This window comes from Temnothorax longispinosus, chromosome 8, assembly GCF_030848805.1.
Source record: "Temnothorax longispinosus isolate EJ_2023e chromosome 8, Tlon_JGU_v1, whole genome shotgun sequence".
NCBI lineage: Eukaryota > Metazoa > Arthropoda > Insecta > Hymenoptera > Formicidae > Temnothorax > Temnothorax longispinosus.
This window is the reverse complement of record NC_092365.1, coordinates 13,878,437-13,893,945: the sequence shown is the minus strand read 5'-3', so window position 1 is coordinate 13,893,945 and position 15,509 is coordinate 13,878,437. Positions and strand designations below refer to the sequence as shown.

Here is a 15,509-nt window from a genome sequence, read left to right as displayed (position 1 = left end):
AAATGGACAGTTTCTGAGATAAAAGGCATTAAAGAGTGGAAAAATGAGAATTTCAGGTTTCAGCTAATGGCAGTTTGCAACTGGCGGAATGCCATGCTTTCACTAAAACATTTACTTGATTGCTGGATGAATTATACTTATGCACAGTATGCGTGTTCACATATAGTTAAGTCAATAATCAAACCATACGTAATATAATGTCATTGCATCGAATGACATGTATGCAACATATACAGCAAGCAAGAATCATTTACTTATTTAATGTTAATTTTTGCAATGTATGAAAAGTACAATAATAACTGTAATTCACAAGTCGGTTTAGTAGTATTATATTGTACTTTTCATACATTGCGAAAATTAACATTAAATGAGTAAATGATTCTTGCTTGCTATATATGTTGCATACATGTCATTCGATGCAATGACATTATATTACGTATGGTTTAATTATTGACTTAACTATGTGAACACGCATACTGTGCATAAGTATAATTCATCCAGCAATCAAGTAAATGTTTTAGTGAAAGCATGGCATTCCGCCAGTTGCAAACTGCCATTAGCTGAAACCTGAAGATCTCATTTTTCCACTCTTTAATGCCTTTTATCTCAGAAACTGTCCATTTTTGGGCTTGGTACCTATGGACACTTTTTATCAGCATGTTATGAATTATCCTACATTATTGTCAAATTTGACTGGGAGCCAAAACCCCCCATGACCGTTGCGGGGTCCTTTATCTATATTATAATGAAATCAAATTTATAATAAAAAAAATGTTTAATTTGTTATCGACTGGAGTTTACCGCTTACCGTCAGCTACTCCAGCAGCTATTGATATTTGCTTTCGCTTTTCGCATAAGATACAGAAAAGATAGAAAATTTAAATCATTTTCAAACTTCTTTTTTAACTTACAATCTCTTTGGTGCTTACAAATTTGAATATATTTAAAACGTAATCTTTATCTCAATAATAGTTATAGCTATGATTATAAGATTAAAGATATTGGATTTTATTTTTAATTATTGACTCCATGGTGGTTTTAATAATAAAATTTAAAAAATTTACCACCATGATTGACACGTGTCACATCATGAAAGTATCCACCAAAACGACATGTGCAAATATTTAAAAGCAAATATTTGAAATCGGATTTCCGGCTCATCATGACCTCACATTTCTCTGCGCCACGATCGCCACATTAATTGTGTCGTATAAACTTCCGTAATTAAGTATACTTAGAGTTAACATAAAGTTATTGTAGGGAAAATTTTCTAATATCTCGTAGATTTATTAAAGTAATAAAAATTTATAAAAATTGCATTTAATAGAAATTGATTTTTAAAATAAAAAGCTATATATTCGTACTAAATGCATTTTTAAGAAAGTATAAAACGCGTGTGATAAAAGATAACATTAAAACGGAGTGTAAACTCGGTATAGTCGTTTTGTTTTATTTTTCGCTCAGGAACCATTGTAAGAATATTCTCCTATTTTCTCTTTGTTTACGCGTAAAAGCAAGAGAGAACCATAAGATTCTACGTAATTACCTTCTACTATCTCAATAGCTTTCTTCTCGCGCATAAAAACATAGCGTCAACATTATAACCGTTCTGCTTCTCCAATTTTATTAGACTTATTTTTCACGATGTGATCTATGATCTTGAATACACAAGTTACATTGTAAATTGTATTTTCGAGCGTAAAATAAAAAATAATGTGTACATGTAAGGATATAAGTCATGACATGCTGTGCATTTACGTATAGACATTTGATGAATAATTGCGAAAGTGAAAGGATTGAAGCGATCGAGCCAAAATAATGTAAAAATAATGATTTAACTCATTAGCTATATAAGTTACAATAATTCGGAGTGTTCTTAAACGAGCCTCTCGCGTCGAAGTAAAAATAAATGTAAAATGAATCTTTTATAAAGCTTCTTCAAAAAGAATTAACGAGAAGGAAAATATAAGCTTCTAGAAAGAAATCTAGAAAGAAAAATAATTGTCGAGCCCTCGGACCACCTCGGACTCCAATAAAAATGCGTAGCGAGTAGCGAGTCTATCGCAAAAAACGACTAGGCCGTCTCGCGTTGCACATTTCTCGGAATCCGGCTCCAAACGCCTCGCCCCACTCCGTCACCTCTACAGCCCTCCAATGCCTCCAATTCTTCCGTCGATTACCCCGAATCCGGAGGGAGATCAGTTTGTTTGTTGATTTTGTTCGCTACGTGCAGTTCGCGGGATTATACGTCGATTACGATGAGCGACGACGGGGATATGGACCTCGCCGGGGAGTGTCAGCGTACCATGCGACTCCTGGAGATGCTGCGTCGCACGGAGTACGAGCTCGTGCAGGTACAGACAGAAATCAACCGACTACTTTACTTATCTTTCGATACTAATGCGAATTCGGCTAGAGAACGAAATAATTTTTCAGCGTGAGACAAATTAAAGTAGTCACTTGAAAACGGCGAGAATGACTTACAATAAGTACAATACAGGAGTTTCCTTATAATTTATATCTTATTTTTTAATATTAAGACGCCCTTGTTATCGGGAAATAATAGTTAAATAATTTTTTCACGAATAGAAGTTGAAAGATATTGAGATAATAGCTTGAAAAAGCGATCGATGTGATTTGTGAAAATTTAATTTGTGTAACTTCTCGTCTTATTTTTTATCTATCTTTCGGTATTAATACACGTTGTCGACAGACGTAGCGAAATAATTTTTCCCTTGCGAGTAGAAGTTAAAAAATATTGAAATAACTTGAAAACATTAGCAAGAGCAATAATATGTGGATTTCTTTATAACACTTGTCTTATAAATATATTAATCTACTATAATAAAGTAATCAACTGCGTTTAGAAAGCTCCGTCTTCATCAGCTAAAGAATTAACGAATGTATCTATGATAAAATGCGTTTCTCTTCACTTGTTAGTTATGACGGAGCTATCCTCTTTTCTAAATATTCTAATCAAGTCAAATAATTAATATATATATCTCTATATACATCTAAGTCTTCTTTCTCCTATCATCGCAACCGCGCAAAAAAAGAAAGCATTTCGTGTACGCAGGAGAACGGCCAGCGACGGTTGACGGCGCCAGAAGTTTCGCGCGGTGAACGGGAGCGCGTTAAGGGCGCGGAGGTGTTCCTGGGTCGTTTGCCACGCGATTGCTACGAGGACGAGCTGATGCCGTTGCTGGAGCAAGTGGGCCGACTTTTGGAGCTGCGACTGATGCTCGACTTTTCCGGGTCGACGCGCGGCTACGCGTTCGCGTTGTACGAAAACCCGCGGATCGCCCGGAAGGCGTGCGAGCGCCTGGACGGCCACGAGATCCGGCCGGGGCATCGCATCGGCGTGGTCAAGTCCATGGACAACTGTCGGCTCTTCTTCGGCGGTGTACCCAAGACCAAGACTAAGCCGGAGTTTATGAAGGAGCTGACCAAGATCCTGGACGGCATCACGGACGTCTACTTGTACCCGAGCGCCCACGATCGCAGCCTAAATCGCGGTTTTATCTTCGTCGAGTTCCGAGATCATCGGGCGGCCGCGATGGCCCGGCGCAAGCTCATACCCGGCAAAGTGATGCTTTGGGACCACGAGATCGCGGTGGACTGGGCGGATCCGGAGCCGGGCGATCCGATCGACGAGGACATCATGGAAACGGTGAATCTTCTCCAAGTTTTCTCAAAATTGGAAGAACATTAAAATCGATTACTATTTCATCGTTCTAATTTTTTTACACAATTTTAGTTTTCTTATCTTTTTTAAAATATATAATTCAACATGTAGGTTTTTCTCTTATTCGCGACTGGGTATTTTATTTGCTGAATTCAATAATGTATGCTTAACGATAGATGTGATATTTGAAGAGATAATGATCGATATAACGAAAAAATGTATATAATTCTATAAAATAAATAAAACACACAAAAATAATACTACATTTTACGGGATACGTAATATTATCGAAACGGAGATCGAATAAATTGGAGCGTTTATACATATCGCGTTTTGTGTAATTGTACAAATATATTTCAAATTGGGAAGAATTAAAAAAATATGGCTTTTTTTCACTTGCAATGGCTTATTAGTAATTTTATTATATTTCGACAAAAATTGATTAAAAACGTGATTAAAAATGTATCTAATTTTCGTATCTAATATTATAGAATGTGAATAGTGCTAAACTTATTATAAAACTTACATATTACAAATTATTCGCTGTGATTGAATTCGATGTAGATTGAATTAGCAAATTTTAAAATAGATATTCTAATTGCAAAAAAAGATCCTCGCTTTTTTTAATTTCCAAGGAATATATTGCGATGAAAAACGCGTGTAATAATATATTTCTGTAAGAATTCTGTATAAAGAACGCACGCGTTGACGTAGGATAAATCTGCCGCAGCGAAATCACATTTCATATCATTGTATATCCTGTATATATATTTTATATATATATATAGAATGGCGTGAAACAGGATATGTTGCACTAACTCAATATCGTACGCGATGACAAATAGGTGACGGCTCTGTTCGTAAGGAACCTCGCGCTCGATATGCCGCAGCAGAAGGTGAAGGAGATCCTCTACAGGCACACGAACGTGCCAATATTGAAGCTGAAGAAGATCAATCACTTCGCTTTCATTCACTACGAGAATCGTGAAGCCGCGCAGACTGTAATGGACATAATGCAAAGTGAGTATGCGAGCGACGTAACCCGAGCCAAAGGCAATGAAGAAAATAAAAAAAACTTAAGAAACGCGAAGGGGAGTAAATATAGAGTGATTTCAGCAGAAGCATACCAAATCTTGATAAACAGATTGTTAATTGTAACTAATAACATTTTGTATTTTTATTTCTCACAATAACATATATAATTATCGCACAAAATTAATCCTTTTGATAAAAGTATTTTCTCCTCGCATTCGTTTTCTTGAGATTAGAATATACATCATTAAATTAATGTTACTAATACTTTTTCAGCTAAATGGAAATAGTTGTCTTTGCTCCAAAAATTTTATTTTATTTCAAACTGTGGAAAACCGATTTGCGTTTAATTCTTTGTACGAATACCTTTTTACTTTTAGAAACAAATAGTATTGTCGAGAAACAGGGTTGGGAGGTCCGTTGGGCGAAACCCATCGGAGCGTCCAAGGTTCTGGAAAGACAACGATACATTCGCGAGGCGGCAACCAACTCGAATGTCCAAAAGACCGAAATTCCGCGCTCGAAACAAGGAAAGAAACGCTCCATCAAAGCGTTCGCGAAAACACACGAGGACAGCGTTTACCTGGCACAGATGAAAATCCTGCAGAGCTTGGTCAAGGAGAGATTCGATGCGACGTGCACCTTTGACTGCGTACAGATAGTGGATACGTCCGGTTATGTTGGCAGAGTAAACGCCTTAATAAATTAGCGACAACTTATTTTTTTATTTATGCCTGATGATTCACTATTTTCTTTTGTGTCACGTTGTTTTAGGTAACTATTTACAAAGATGATATAATAATGTTCGAATTTCAAGGGGAACCAATGGCGTCGAAACATGAAGCCATGAGCGTGGCATCCGTTCAAGTTTACCAATATTTAACCGGTATGGCGAATAGCGGTACGTATAACATTTTGGCTTGTGTTATATTAAAAGCTTTTGATTATTTTGTTCTGTATTTGCGCGCGTTGAATCAAAGGCGATTTTGACAAAATGCTTCTACGCGGATTAATTCAACTCCGACAACGAAAAACACGCGTAATATTTACAAAATTTCGATTTTCAATAGTAATCGACAAGTATCGTTTATATCGCGAAATCTCGTTCGCGCTTTTCGTTTGCCTCGAAACACATTTTTGCAATACACAATGCACTGCGTTTTAACGCAATTTTGCGTGTATTTTTTTAGCGCCGCAGCTATTATATGAACAGCATTATATTCAATCAGGAATGGACATTAACTGTGTGACTGACGCACCGATTGTTTGGCAATCTCCAGGAATAGTTCAAAATTAGATCAGCTACTATTTACCATTTGTTTCGATCTTTTCTCTTCAATTGTTACATACACATGCAAAACCTACTGACGCGGTTGCAAAAGAAAAGCTCGATAACTCTTTCTTATATATTTTTCCTCAAGTTTTTTAACATTTATTAAATATTGACATTGACTAATGGAATATCTCAGTTCAACATTGGATTTTAAGTTACAATTTCAAGACAGTATACTCTTTAATGTCAGAGTGCTCAAGATATATTCTATTTGGGTACCTAAAATATTTTAATTCTAAATTATTCAAGCTTGCAACATTACAATGTGTTTGGTGAAGTTTTAATCTATATAACAAATATTACCCATGACATATATGGCCATTCATTTTAACGATGATAATAATTAATAAAGTTTCTCAATTCAAAAATTGATTTTAAATTACAGTTCTTAGTGTGCTAAAAAAAAAGTGCCTAAGAAATATTGAAAAGCTAATTATTAAAACTTGTGCCAATCTACAAGACATATTTGATGGAATTATAATCTATAAAATTTAAATGTTTATACCAATGGCCATTTTAAAAATTTATTTGTACAATATGATGGACTCATGTCTGAAAATGTATTTATAATAAATTAAAAAATTTGATACTTGCAAGTTTCGTGTACTGCAAGAGATTTTGTAACTTCTTACTTATTGTTCTTTTAAGCAATTAACATATTTATGTTAAAAAGTAGTTTATCTTTAAAGTTCTAAGTATGTTCGTTTATTACACATTATTAAAAGATATTCTTTTAAATACTCATTTTTTACGTAGGTACATGTAATGAAAGATTAATTAATATGTTCAGTTTAAATAAGAGATACCGGCTGTGCCCAGAATAATTATTTTAATTGTAAGATACGCATAGCGTGTTGCATTATTGAATCTGTGATCATATGCTATGTGTAGTTCGTAATACCTTTATGCATAATTCATATCATATAGCGGAAAAATTTAATTTAATAAAGGTATTATTTTTGTATGAATTTCTAATCCTATACTTTTTTTTCTTTAATCCTTCTCATTCTATTAATACAGAAGAAATATACTTCTCTTTTTTTCGTGATATAAATATCAAATATGTAGAATGCTATACATGAAATGTATAATCACGCATTTTTCTTTTTATTTATCCATTTGAAGCTTATATATACAGAATCAGAAACGTATCGATTAAGAGTTCTCGCAATTATAGAGTACACGGTAATAAATTTATGGTAGAAGTGTCTCAAGATTTACCTTTATCCTAAAAGAAGTCCCTAAGAAGACAGAGACATCGCGTTTATCGTTTCAACGGGAAGGGGCTTAATGCTCTTTGCATTGACGGTAGAATCGTAGAATAATCCTCCAAGATCCTCCGTACCGTTTCGTAATCGGTGTCACCAGTGGCATTGCTCGGTCTCATGCAACGTACTAATCGCATGGTCTGCTCGCTGCATCCACCCGGGCTACTTCTCTCCTGCGTGCTGAAGGTCTCGTACGTGAACGCGAGCAGCTTCTCCACGGCGCAATCGAGTACCTTATCGCTTGGCAACTCGCCGCGGCCACTCTCGACACAGTCCTTGATCACGGCGTTCATCCAGTTCCAATCTTCCCATGTGTCTAACATCTCAACCTTCTGGTTCTCCAATTGCCATGTCAAACGAGCGCGATACCTGCAAGCGCGTTGCACACATTAGCACATGTATAAAAATCGGACAAAAAATTATTCATTTTATTAATGTTCTTTTTAGCTTATTTAAGAGGATGCGTATATATAAGCTTTCTTTTTGTTAAAATAATTAAATTTGCGGATTAATGAATAAGAAGATTTTCGTATTAGATTATTCGTGGTTAATAACAAAGTAATTAAGCTAGTATCTTCGTTAATATTTATAATATTTCGATTTAACTTACGGCCAACTCCATGGATTCTTGCTGAATTTTGCTTTCTTCAAATTACCCAGATAAGCGAACATGTTGTAATCGATATAGCTCAGTTGGTTGTAGTCGAAGTAAAAGTTCTCCAAATTAGGAAGCATCTGGAAGACCGTATAGTCGATCCACCGAATAAAGTTGAACGACACGTCCAAAGTCTGCAGGGAGTGTTGCATGTTCACGAACCAATCTCCTGGCACACTTGTCAGTTTATTGCCCCAGAGCATCAGCTTTTTCAGCTTCGTGAGACCTACGAATGCCTGAGCGTCGCACGTCTGTATGCCCGATTCATGTAGATCTAAAGTCACGAGAGTCGCCCCGAATCTCGCAAAATTGTGTCTTTGGTAGAATAAAGTAAAAAATCGTAAATTACTTCGTAGGTAGGAAAAATTCAGAAAACTCCGTGTAATATATTCGAAAAACAATGAATATTCAAAAAAAGATTATTCAGAATATTCCGAAATATGATATAAACAGTTACTAAAAGAAAATGCTGAATATTCTTTGTAAAATAAAAGAAGAAAAGATAGAGCGCAAATTCGAATGTATCAAAATATAAACATCGGACAGATATTATTACAAAATTCACGATAAAATGCGTTATCGTCATATATTATGTTAAAAATCGGTTATATCGTAATGCCAATTCAATCAATTTTTTCTTACAACCTCCGGACAATTTCTTCTCTTTTCTTACCCGGGTATGTTAGGTATATTCGAATCAAAAATCGTAATCATCGTCGTGTTGGTCCATGCTTCGTCCAAGTGCTGTTGCAGTGTCGTTAACTGAGTGCACTGAAATCCAACATCATTCGTTCGTTTGTATGTGATCCTCACACATGGCGACGCCAATAACGCCGCTTGGAAGAACGTGCAAAGAAGATAAATAATTAATAACTGCTTCATTGTCGTGGAACTCGCTCGCGACGAAACTGTTGAATTAACTAAGAGTCCTCGAGACAGCGAGCGACGAGTAAAACGTATGTGTGGGCGGCACATCCTCGTGGCTCTTTCCTCCTGGCGATGATAACGCAAATCAGTATCATTAAATAACCGACATTTCTTTTATCACTATTGTGATATTATTCGAATGTCGCGCAATATGATTTTTTTGCAAAATGTCAATATTGAATGATTATATGTATATTAAAAAAATAGATGCACTCTTACAAAATGTTTTATCGATGTTATAATGCTGCATTAAGTCCACTTTAAACGACCTAATTCGCGTCAGATTCGAGAACAAAATTTTATTTATAATTTCAGTACATGTGTCAGGTACTTTGACATGACATATATATGTTTTATACATGTGTGCACTCTAGCGGGAAAAAGGGTTTCAAACGTTTTTGTTTTAAACAAAACAATTTCCGTCGCCAGCAAATAATTCAAAATAAGTCGTTTTATTTTCGACCCAACTGGCCAATTGAAACAAGATTGCACGACGTTTCGACCGAATTCGTAAGGACCGGAATTCGGTCGAAACGTCGTGCAATCTTGTTTCAATTGGCCAGTTGGGTCGAAAATAAAACGACTTATTTTGTTTTTGTTTTACCCAGTACATAAAATTGGAAATAAAATTTTATCCTGAATTCTGACACGAATTATGAATAATCTAAGATAGACTTTTTATCGTGTATCACTATTTATAAGTAAATTAATGATCACGTCCGTGGTACACGTAGTTCAAGTATTTTGTTTTTCTTTTATTAAATTAATTAAAGCGTTTAAATTAGATTATGTATAAAAAAAATCCGCTGAAAAGAAAAGCGCTAAGGACATCCTGAAAGAGGAAGATCGCGCTCGCGGATGATAGTAGAAACAACATTTATTGTCATACATATATACATGTCATAATTCTCGTTAGAGTTAAATATGGCTGTTCCTAGAGACGAATGAATTTAATTTAGTCGGTTTCTAAAGACCAACGATCCCAAATTCAGTCGATTTTTAGTATGGACCCCTCTTTAATTACTCTGTCAATGTATCTACCCATTAACTGCGCGATAATTACACGAACCAATCGGGACGATTCTTCTAATTCTTATGTTTAATAATGCCTACTATTTGAAAATATGTAAAATGATGTTCTTTCATTGGAATGAAAATAAAAGAACAATATCGCACGTTAATTTATCGCTTTATGTTCGATGAAAAATTGTTATTAGCAAATACGTAATATCGTCTGGAATGCATTTTGTATAATGATGGCATTTACAAGCGAACGTTTTTAACAGCGTGTTCTACTTCTCAGATACTTTTTCGTGATCTCATTTACTTTTCAGACGTAACTACATTTATTGTCATAAAAATGTATCATTATTTACAGCAAAATACCGATGCATTCGATATTTTCCACCACGTTCTTCTGACACTTAAATGAAAATATGGCAAAAAATTATTTTAATATCGATTACACGTAATTCCACTTCGCGTGTCTTTCAACAATTGAAATAACGATGAATGATCCAATTTCGTTGTAATTGTACGACCTCATTGTCGTGAAAGAGTCTTACTCTCTAAATTCAATCGTGAATTAAAATCATCAGGACGATCACGACGAGGCCGACGTGACATAATCGTGAATCGCGTAATGATTTAACACCATTAAATGGGGGTTTCTGGGCGCCCAGTTGCGTCGGTGCCGAATGTGCTGGAGCCGGTGCCGGCGCCGGAAACGCAGAGATTCTCGATTTGTTCGCGATATTTGGCAAGGAACTCGATAAATTTCGCCTGGACATCGGTGTGGTGTGGCCCATATTCTTCGGGATCAGATCCGACTCCTTGTCGAGCACATATGAGTGTTTCTTCCCCTTCTTCTCCGTCTGTTTGCGCCAGGTATGCTTCTCGATGGTCTCGGTATTTCGCGTGGAGACTGTCGTTGGTTTGGATATCTGCAGCTCTGTAATTCGATTTCGAAGCAACGGGGACGATTACGGGTATTGTCTGGCAATTAAGAGGCCAGACGTATATAAACATTTAAAAAATTTTAAACATAAACGTATAAATTATGGAATATAATCCATTTTCTTCTTTATGCGTGTGCACGTATTGTATTTAACGCGTTCTATAAAAATAATAAGATAACAAAATAGACAAGAATTGGTTTCGGCGGACCTTAGTAACATTGTGGACTTGTGGATCTACGATATTTAATTTATGGATTTTTTTACGACATCTATACGAACAGTTGCTACTGTACCTTGTAATCTTATGGACCCTTCCATTTTTCCGAAAGCGTTTTCAGCCGAGCACGTGTAAGTGCCGAAATCAGATTTGTCAAGGTGTCTGACAGTGAGATTTAGCTGATATGCATAATCGTTGATGGTAACTTCCGATATATCGTGTTTCTCATCAGCGAGTAGTTTGACTCCTAAAGTAAATATCTTTCGAGATAATTTTATCGAGAATATATATTTATATATCTATATTTAAAAACAGAATCCTTTTTATTTGAAACTTCTTTGAGAAGTGGAGATAAGAGAATGCGCTACATAAGAACATATTTTTATCAACTTAAAAGAAATGCATATTTTTTTCTTTTCAATAAAATTATTAATTCAATGATATAAATAATAATAAACTGCCGTTGGCTGTTCTCGCAGAGAGAATGACTAAATTATCTAACTTTTCATCAAATTTTTATCAAATTGTCATAAAAATTTTTATAGCTTTTTAATCCTGGTGCATATATAATAAAGTCGACGTAGAACCGTTGAAACGCGCGTTATTCCTGGTATAAACAAAATGCTTCATATACTTTCATCAACGAGTTTTTCGTGAAATCCTAGTACAGAGAATGTCAATGAATAGGTAAAAGTCAGCTAAATTGATAAATAAAAAGTGCCCCAAGTGATGACTGAGATGAGAAAAAAAGAGATAATTACAAAGCGTTTAAGCATTATATTTATTATAGCCTGTGCTGTCGAAAGAAATAGACAAGTATCTGGAGCACACGAAACGAAAGTAGGTGTTCTCTCACCATTATTTCTGTACCATGTGTTCAGAGCCTTCGGCGAGGACTCTACGTAGCACTGGAGAAGGACATCGCTGTCGACGGGCGCCGCTACTAACTGGTTTGAGACTTTAATCAGCGGTTTGACTTTAACGAGAAAGATGCAGTTAGTGTAAGTTGATCGAACGGAAGTTGCTAGTAGCAACACGCGTACACTTACAACGGACGTTGACGTAATATCTCTTGCTGACCGACGGCGGCACTCCGTTCGACGCGATACAGAGATAAGATCCCATCTCCTGCCGCTGAATGCCCCGCAGATGAAGTTGCTCGCCCTCAAACGTACGCGCTGCTTTAACATTTCCGACGTGATAAAGAATGAGAGATTCGGAAATCCAGATGTCTTTCAGACGCTCTCGGTTTTCGACACAAAATAATCTTATTCGTACGACCGATCATTTCTCAAATATCATCTCCTTTATGCAGAAGATGCGCTACATCATCTATCTGCGCGGTTCTCTTTCGTAAAATAAAAAAAACTTTGTATAACAAACTCTTTACTCTTTTGTAATAAATAATTAATCGTTCTTCCGATATTGTTCCAATAAGAATTTTCGTCCCAGATTTTTAAATAAGAGAAATCTGTGCTTAAAAATATGATACGCTAGGTACGAAATATTTTCGAAATATTACCATAGATTATTTCGTGTCTTCAGTTATGAGAAATAACCCAGTAAGTAAGAAACGTCAAGAAACATTTCAACTACATTGCATTAATGTTAAAACGTTGCTGTAATGTAGTTAAAATGTTTCTTGGTGTTTCTTGCTTACTGGGAAGATAATTAGAGTGGTAATTAGAGGCTTTTGAGACAATATAAAATCAAGATTCTGACGCGTTCGGCGGAGAGAAGACGGAGTCGCTCCTGGCGGGATGGAGATACCGTGGCAGCGTAACACTCTCGCGACGCAGTGTACACACCCTGGATATTGCAATCGGGTACGCGAGTCGATAGAAGGGGGGGCGGGCCACGGCGAAGAGGAAATATATGTAAAGTCAACATCCATCACTCACAGTCAGGAAGGCTAATCGGATGACTGCTTTTCCGCGGGACACGGCGGACATCGACGACGGGGTTTGCCCTATCGTCGTGCACCGTCGCTCTTTTAAAAGTGATCCGCTCGCGGGGGGAATATTTCATCTCGAAAATCGCCCGCGCACCGTACGGATCAATTAAAGATAAATCGCCGGGCGTGCGGTTTCGTTTAGTCATGACCAGTCGCGTCCCTTTAGAGTCGCGGCAATCGCGGCATCATAATCATTAGTCATATCCCGACGGTGGGAATTTTCATTTATTTTCGGTGGTGGCGCGTTTCACGTTTAATGACATCCCTCGGTGGGGTATATGATGGAATTTTAATTCAACATTTTAAGACTGCGACAGACGATCATCTCACTTTCACGCGATAATGTAGGCATTATCGTTTAATTAACAACTAATCAAATCGGAACATGGATTCCTATTGTTATCCGCGCATTGTATCTTTCAATCTAATAACGATCGCATAATAAGCGTGTTCTTGTCAATGCTAATTATTTTGCATTTCACGTACATGTAGCGCAAAAGATATTATTGTCTCTTTAAATTTCGTACAAGTCGGGAAGAAAATGGGGAAAGATATTGTTCGTATTCTAAATAATTTTTTTTTTGTAAAAACGTAATTCTATTCATTTTTTCACGCGTTTTATTTGATCCCCTAGCATGTGTGTTCGTCAAAATGTCTAAAAACTACTTAGCATCGTACTTCGCTTGACGCTGTTCTCGTTCCTCAACGTGATGTTCCGGCCATCTTCCCGTCGCCAGATCACCACCGGTTCCGGATTGCCGGTAGCTCGACATCGCAACAGCAGATCGCCGTTTTCCTTGGTGGTCAGCATATCCGCGGTGTTATCCAGGTCCATGATATCGGGCGGTATCACAACTTTCATGTGACCGGTCTAGGCGCAAGATTCGCATTCGTTATACTATTCGGAAATGTATCGACCTCGTCGATAATTTAACTGATGTACTCGACAGAACCGAATTCAGCGCAAAAGAAAGAGTTCCGATATATTGAATCCAAATGTACAATACTCAGATTTTTAGATATTATTAATGTTGTCAGTATTTGATCTCTCTGACATATTTATAGTTATTTTCGAAGAAAAAACAAAAGAAAGTACGGGAGAAATCAAGGTATATAAATTAATTAGTTTTAAGAATATATAATTCTAAAAAGAATAAAAGTATATCTGCAGTAATCTAAATTGACTCTGCTCTTTCATTCGCGAGCTTGAGCGAGAGTCAGAGAAATTTCAAAAAATCTTCTAACTCAATTTTAAAAAAGTAACTTATTAGAAAAGAACTTTATATCGCGACACGAGCGTTTCCCAGTTCCGCGCTGAATGTTCTCCGTTTTGTACGAACGTATGCGGCGTGTATACGTTGCATTCACGCGGCATTTGCGTTATACAGAGGGTCGGAACGACATATCGTCCCCTATTCGGCGGCAACGTAGAACGTGATAGAGAACGGCGATGACTGTCGCGCTAATGTTCAACGGCTCTACTGACCTGGCTTCTCATAGGATCCGTATTAACTTGACACATGTACGTGCCGGAGTCGTTCGGCTGAACGTTAGTCACGTGCAGCTTCCATGTGTTATGGCCGTTGTGAGTGACGGACAAGCGTGGGTTGTGCGCCACCATGTGCGTGTGAATGGCCAAAATCGCACGCGAATCCGACTTTATCCAGGCGACCTGCGCGTGACGTGACAAAAGTGCTCATTTCGCCCATATAGGGATGGGGACCACATATTTAAATATAGAACAATGCTTGAAACAATAATTACAAAGCGCCCCCGATATATTGCGCATAATTGATATCTATCTATTAACTATGTATAAATCGGTACATTCGCTGAATGTACTTCGTGAATTTGTTAGAATTTCGCAAATAACAAAGTTTTTTTACACAGTGACGAATTTTCTGCGAATATTCTTTGGAAATAAAAATTTCTTTATAAACGTCAAACGTATATTTATTTATAACTAGTCGTAACGAATATCGAAATGTTTTCAACGTACCATCAGCGATCGTAATACTTGAAAAATATACATTTAATTTAGCTCGCAACGATTAAAATAATATTTACGTTAGCATTTCTGTAGCAAATCACAAATATATGCATATGTATATGCATTTTTTAAATAGATGATACATAACTTCCATAACTTTTATAGCTATAGAAACTATAGAAAGACCTTATGCAACAGCGACAAAAGAATGCCGTAAAGATAAATAACGGAGGATAGGTGAACGCGAAAGGAGAAATTTTTGCTCTTTCTCACACGGGAGAAGAGATGATTGCATTTTGCATAAGGGAAGAATGGGAGGAGATCGAGCCACCTCACCACGAAAGGCGCGAACTCTTCATTAGTACGGTGCCGAGGTGGTGCTTAAAAAGCGTCGCGATGCTTGCGAAAGGCGCTTATCGGTATTCATACCGAAACGCTGGCGCGGCATTGGGGGGTTGCGCTCTCAAATTCCGCTCGGGTTTACTCTGCT

General features: G+C 36.8%; 3 protein-coding genes across 6 annotated transcripts in view; 1 reads left to right on the top strand and 2 right to left on the bottom strand.

Annotated features, from left to right (window-relative positions):
- Positions 1–568: 568 nt before the first annotated feature.
- Positions 569–6,546, top strand: LOC139818176 (RNA-binding protein 47). Its single transcript, XM_071786758.1, has 6 exons — positions 569–2,354; positions 3,077–3,670; positions 4,531–4,705; positions 5,098–5,405; positions 5,492–5,618; positions 5,908–6,546. Exons 1-6 carry the CDS (start codon positions 2,259–2,261, stop codon positions 6,012–6,014), a joined length of 1,407 nt encoding a protein of 468 aa, XP_071642859.1. The 5' UTR covers positions 569–2,258; the 3' UTR covers positions 6,015–6,546.
- Positions 6,547–7,136: 590 nt separating this feature from the next.
- Positions 7,137–8,998, bottom strand: LOC139818174 (uncharacterized). The gene is made up of 3 exons (XM_071786756.1): positions 8,647–8,998; positions 7,929–8,288; positions 7,137–7,687 (listed from the first exon to the last, which is right to left on the bottom strand). The coding sequence occupies exons 1-3, from the start codon at positions 8,946–8,948 to the stop codon at positions 7,315–7,317; spliced, it is 1,035 nt and encodes a 344-aa protein (XP_071642857.1). The 5' UTR covers positions 8,949–8,998; the 3' UTR covers positions 7,137–7,314.
- Positions 8,999–9,759: 761 nt separating this feature from the next.
- The window catches only part of LOC139818173 (lachesin), a 37,742-nt gene continuing 31,992 nt past the window's right edge, over positions 9,760–15,509 (bottom strand). For 3 of the 4 annotated variants that reach the window (XM_071786751.1, XM_071786753.1, XM_071786755.1), the window contains 6 exons: positions 14,516–14,701; positions 13,708–13,900; positions 12,125–12,256; positions 11,932–12,051; positions 11,152–11,322; positions 9,760–10,851 (listed from right to left, as the gene is read on the bottom strand). In XM_071786751.1, the coding sequence (XP_071642852.1) occupies positions 10,475–10,851; positions 11,152–11,322; positions 11,932–12,051; positions 12,125–12,256; positions 13,708–13,900; positions 14,516–14,701 (1,179 nt within the window). In that variant the 3' untranslated portion in view covers positions 9,760–10,474. The remainder of the gene's footprint in view (positions 10,852–11,151; positions 11,323–11,931; positions 12,052–12,124; positions 12,257–13,707; positions 13,901–14,515; positions 14,702–15,509) is intronic. The other variant, XM_071786754.1, reaches the window with a different exon arrangement.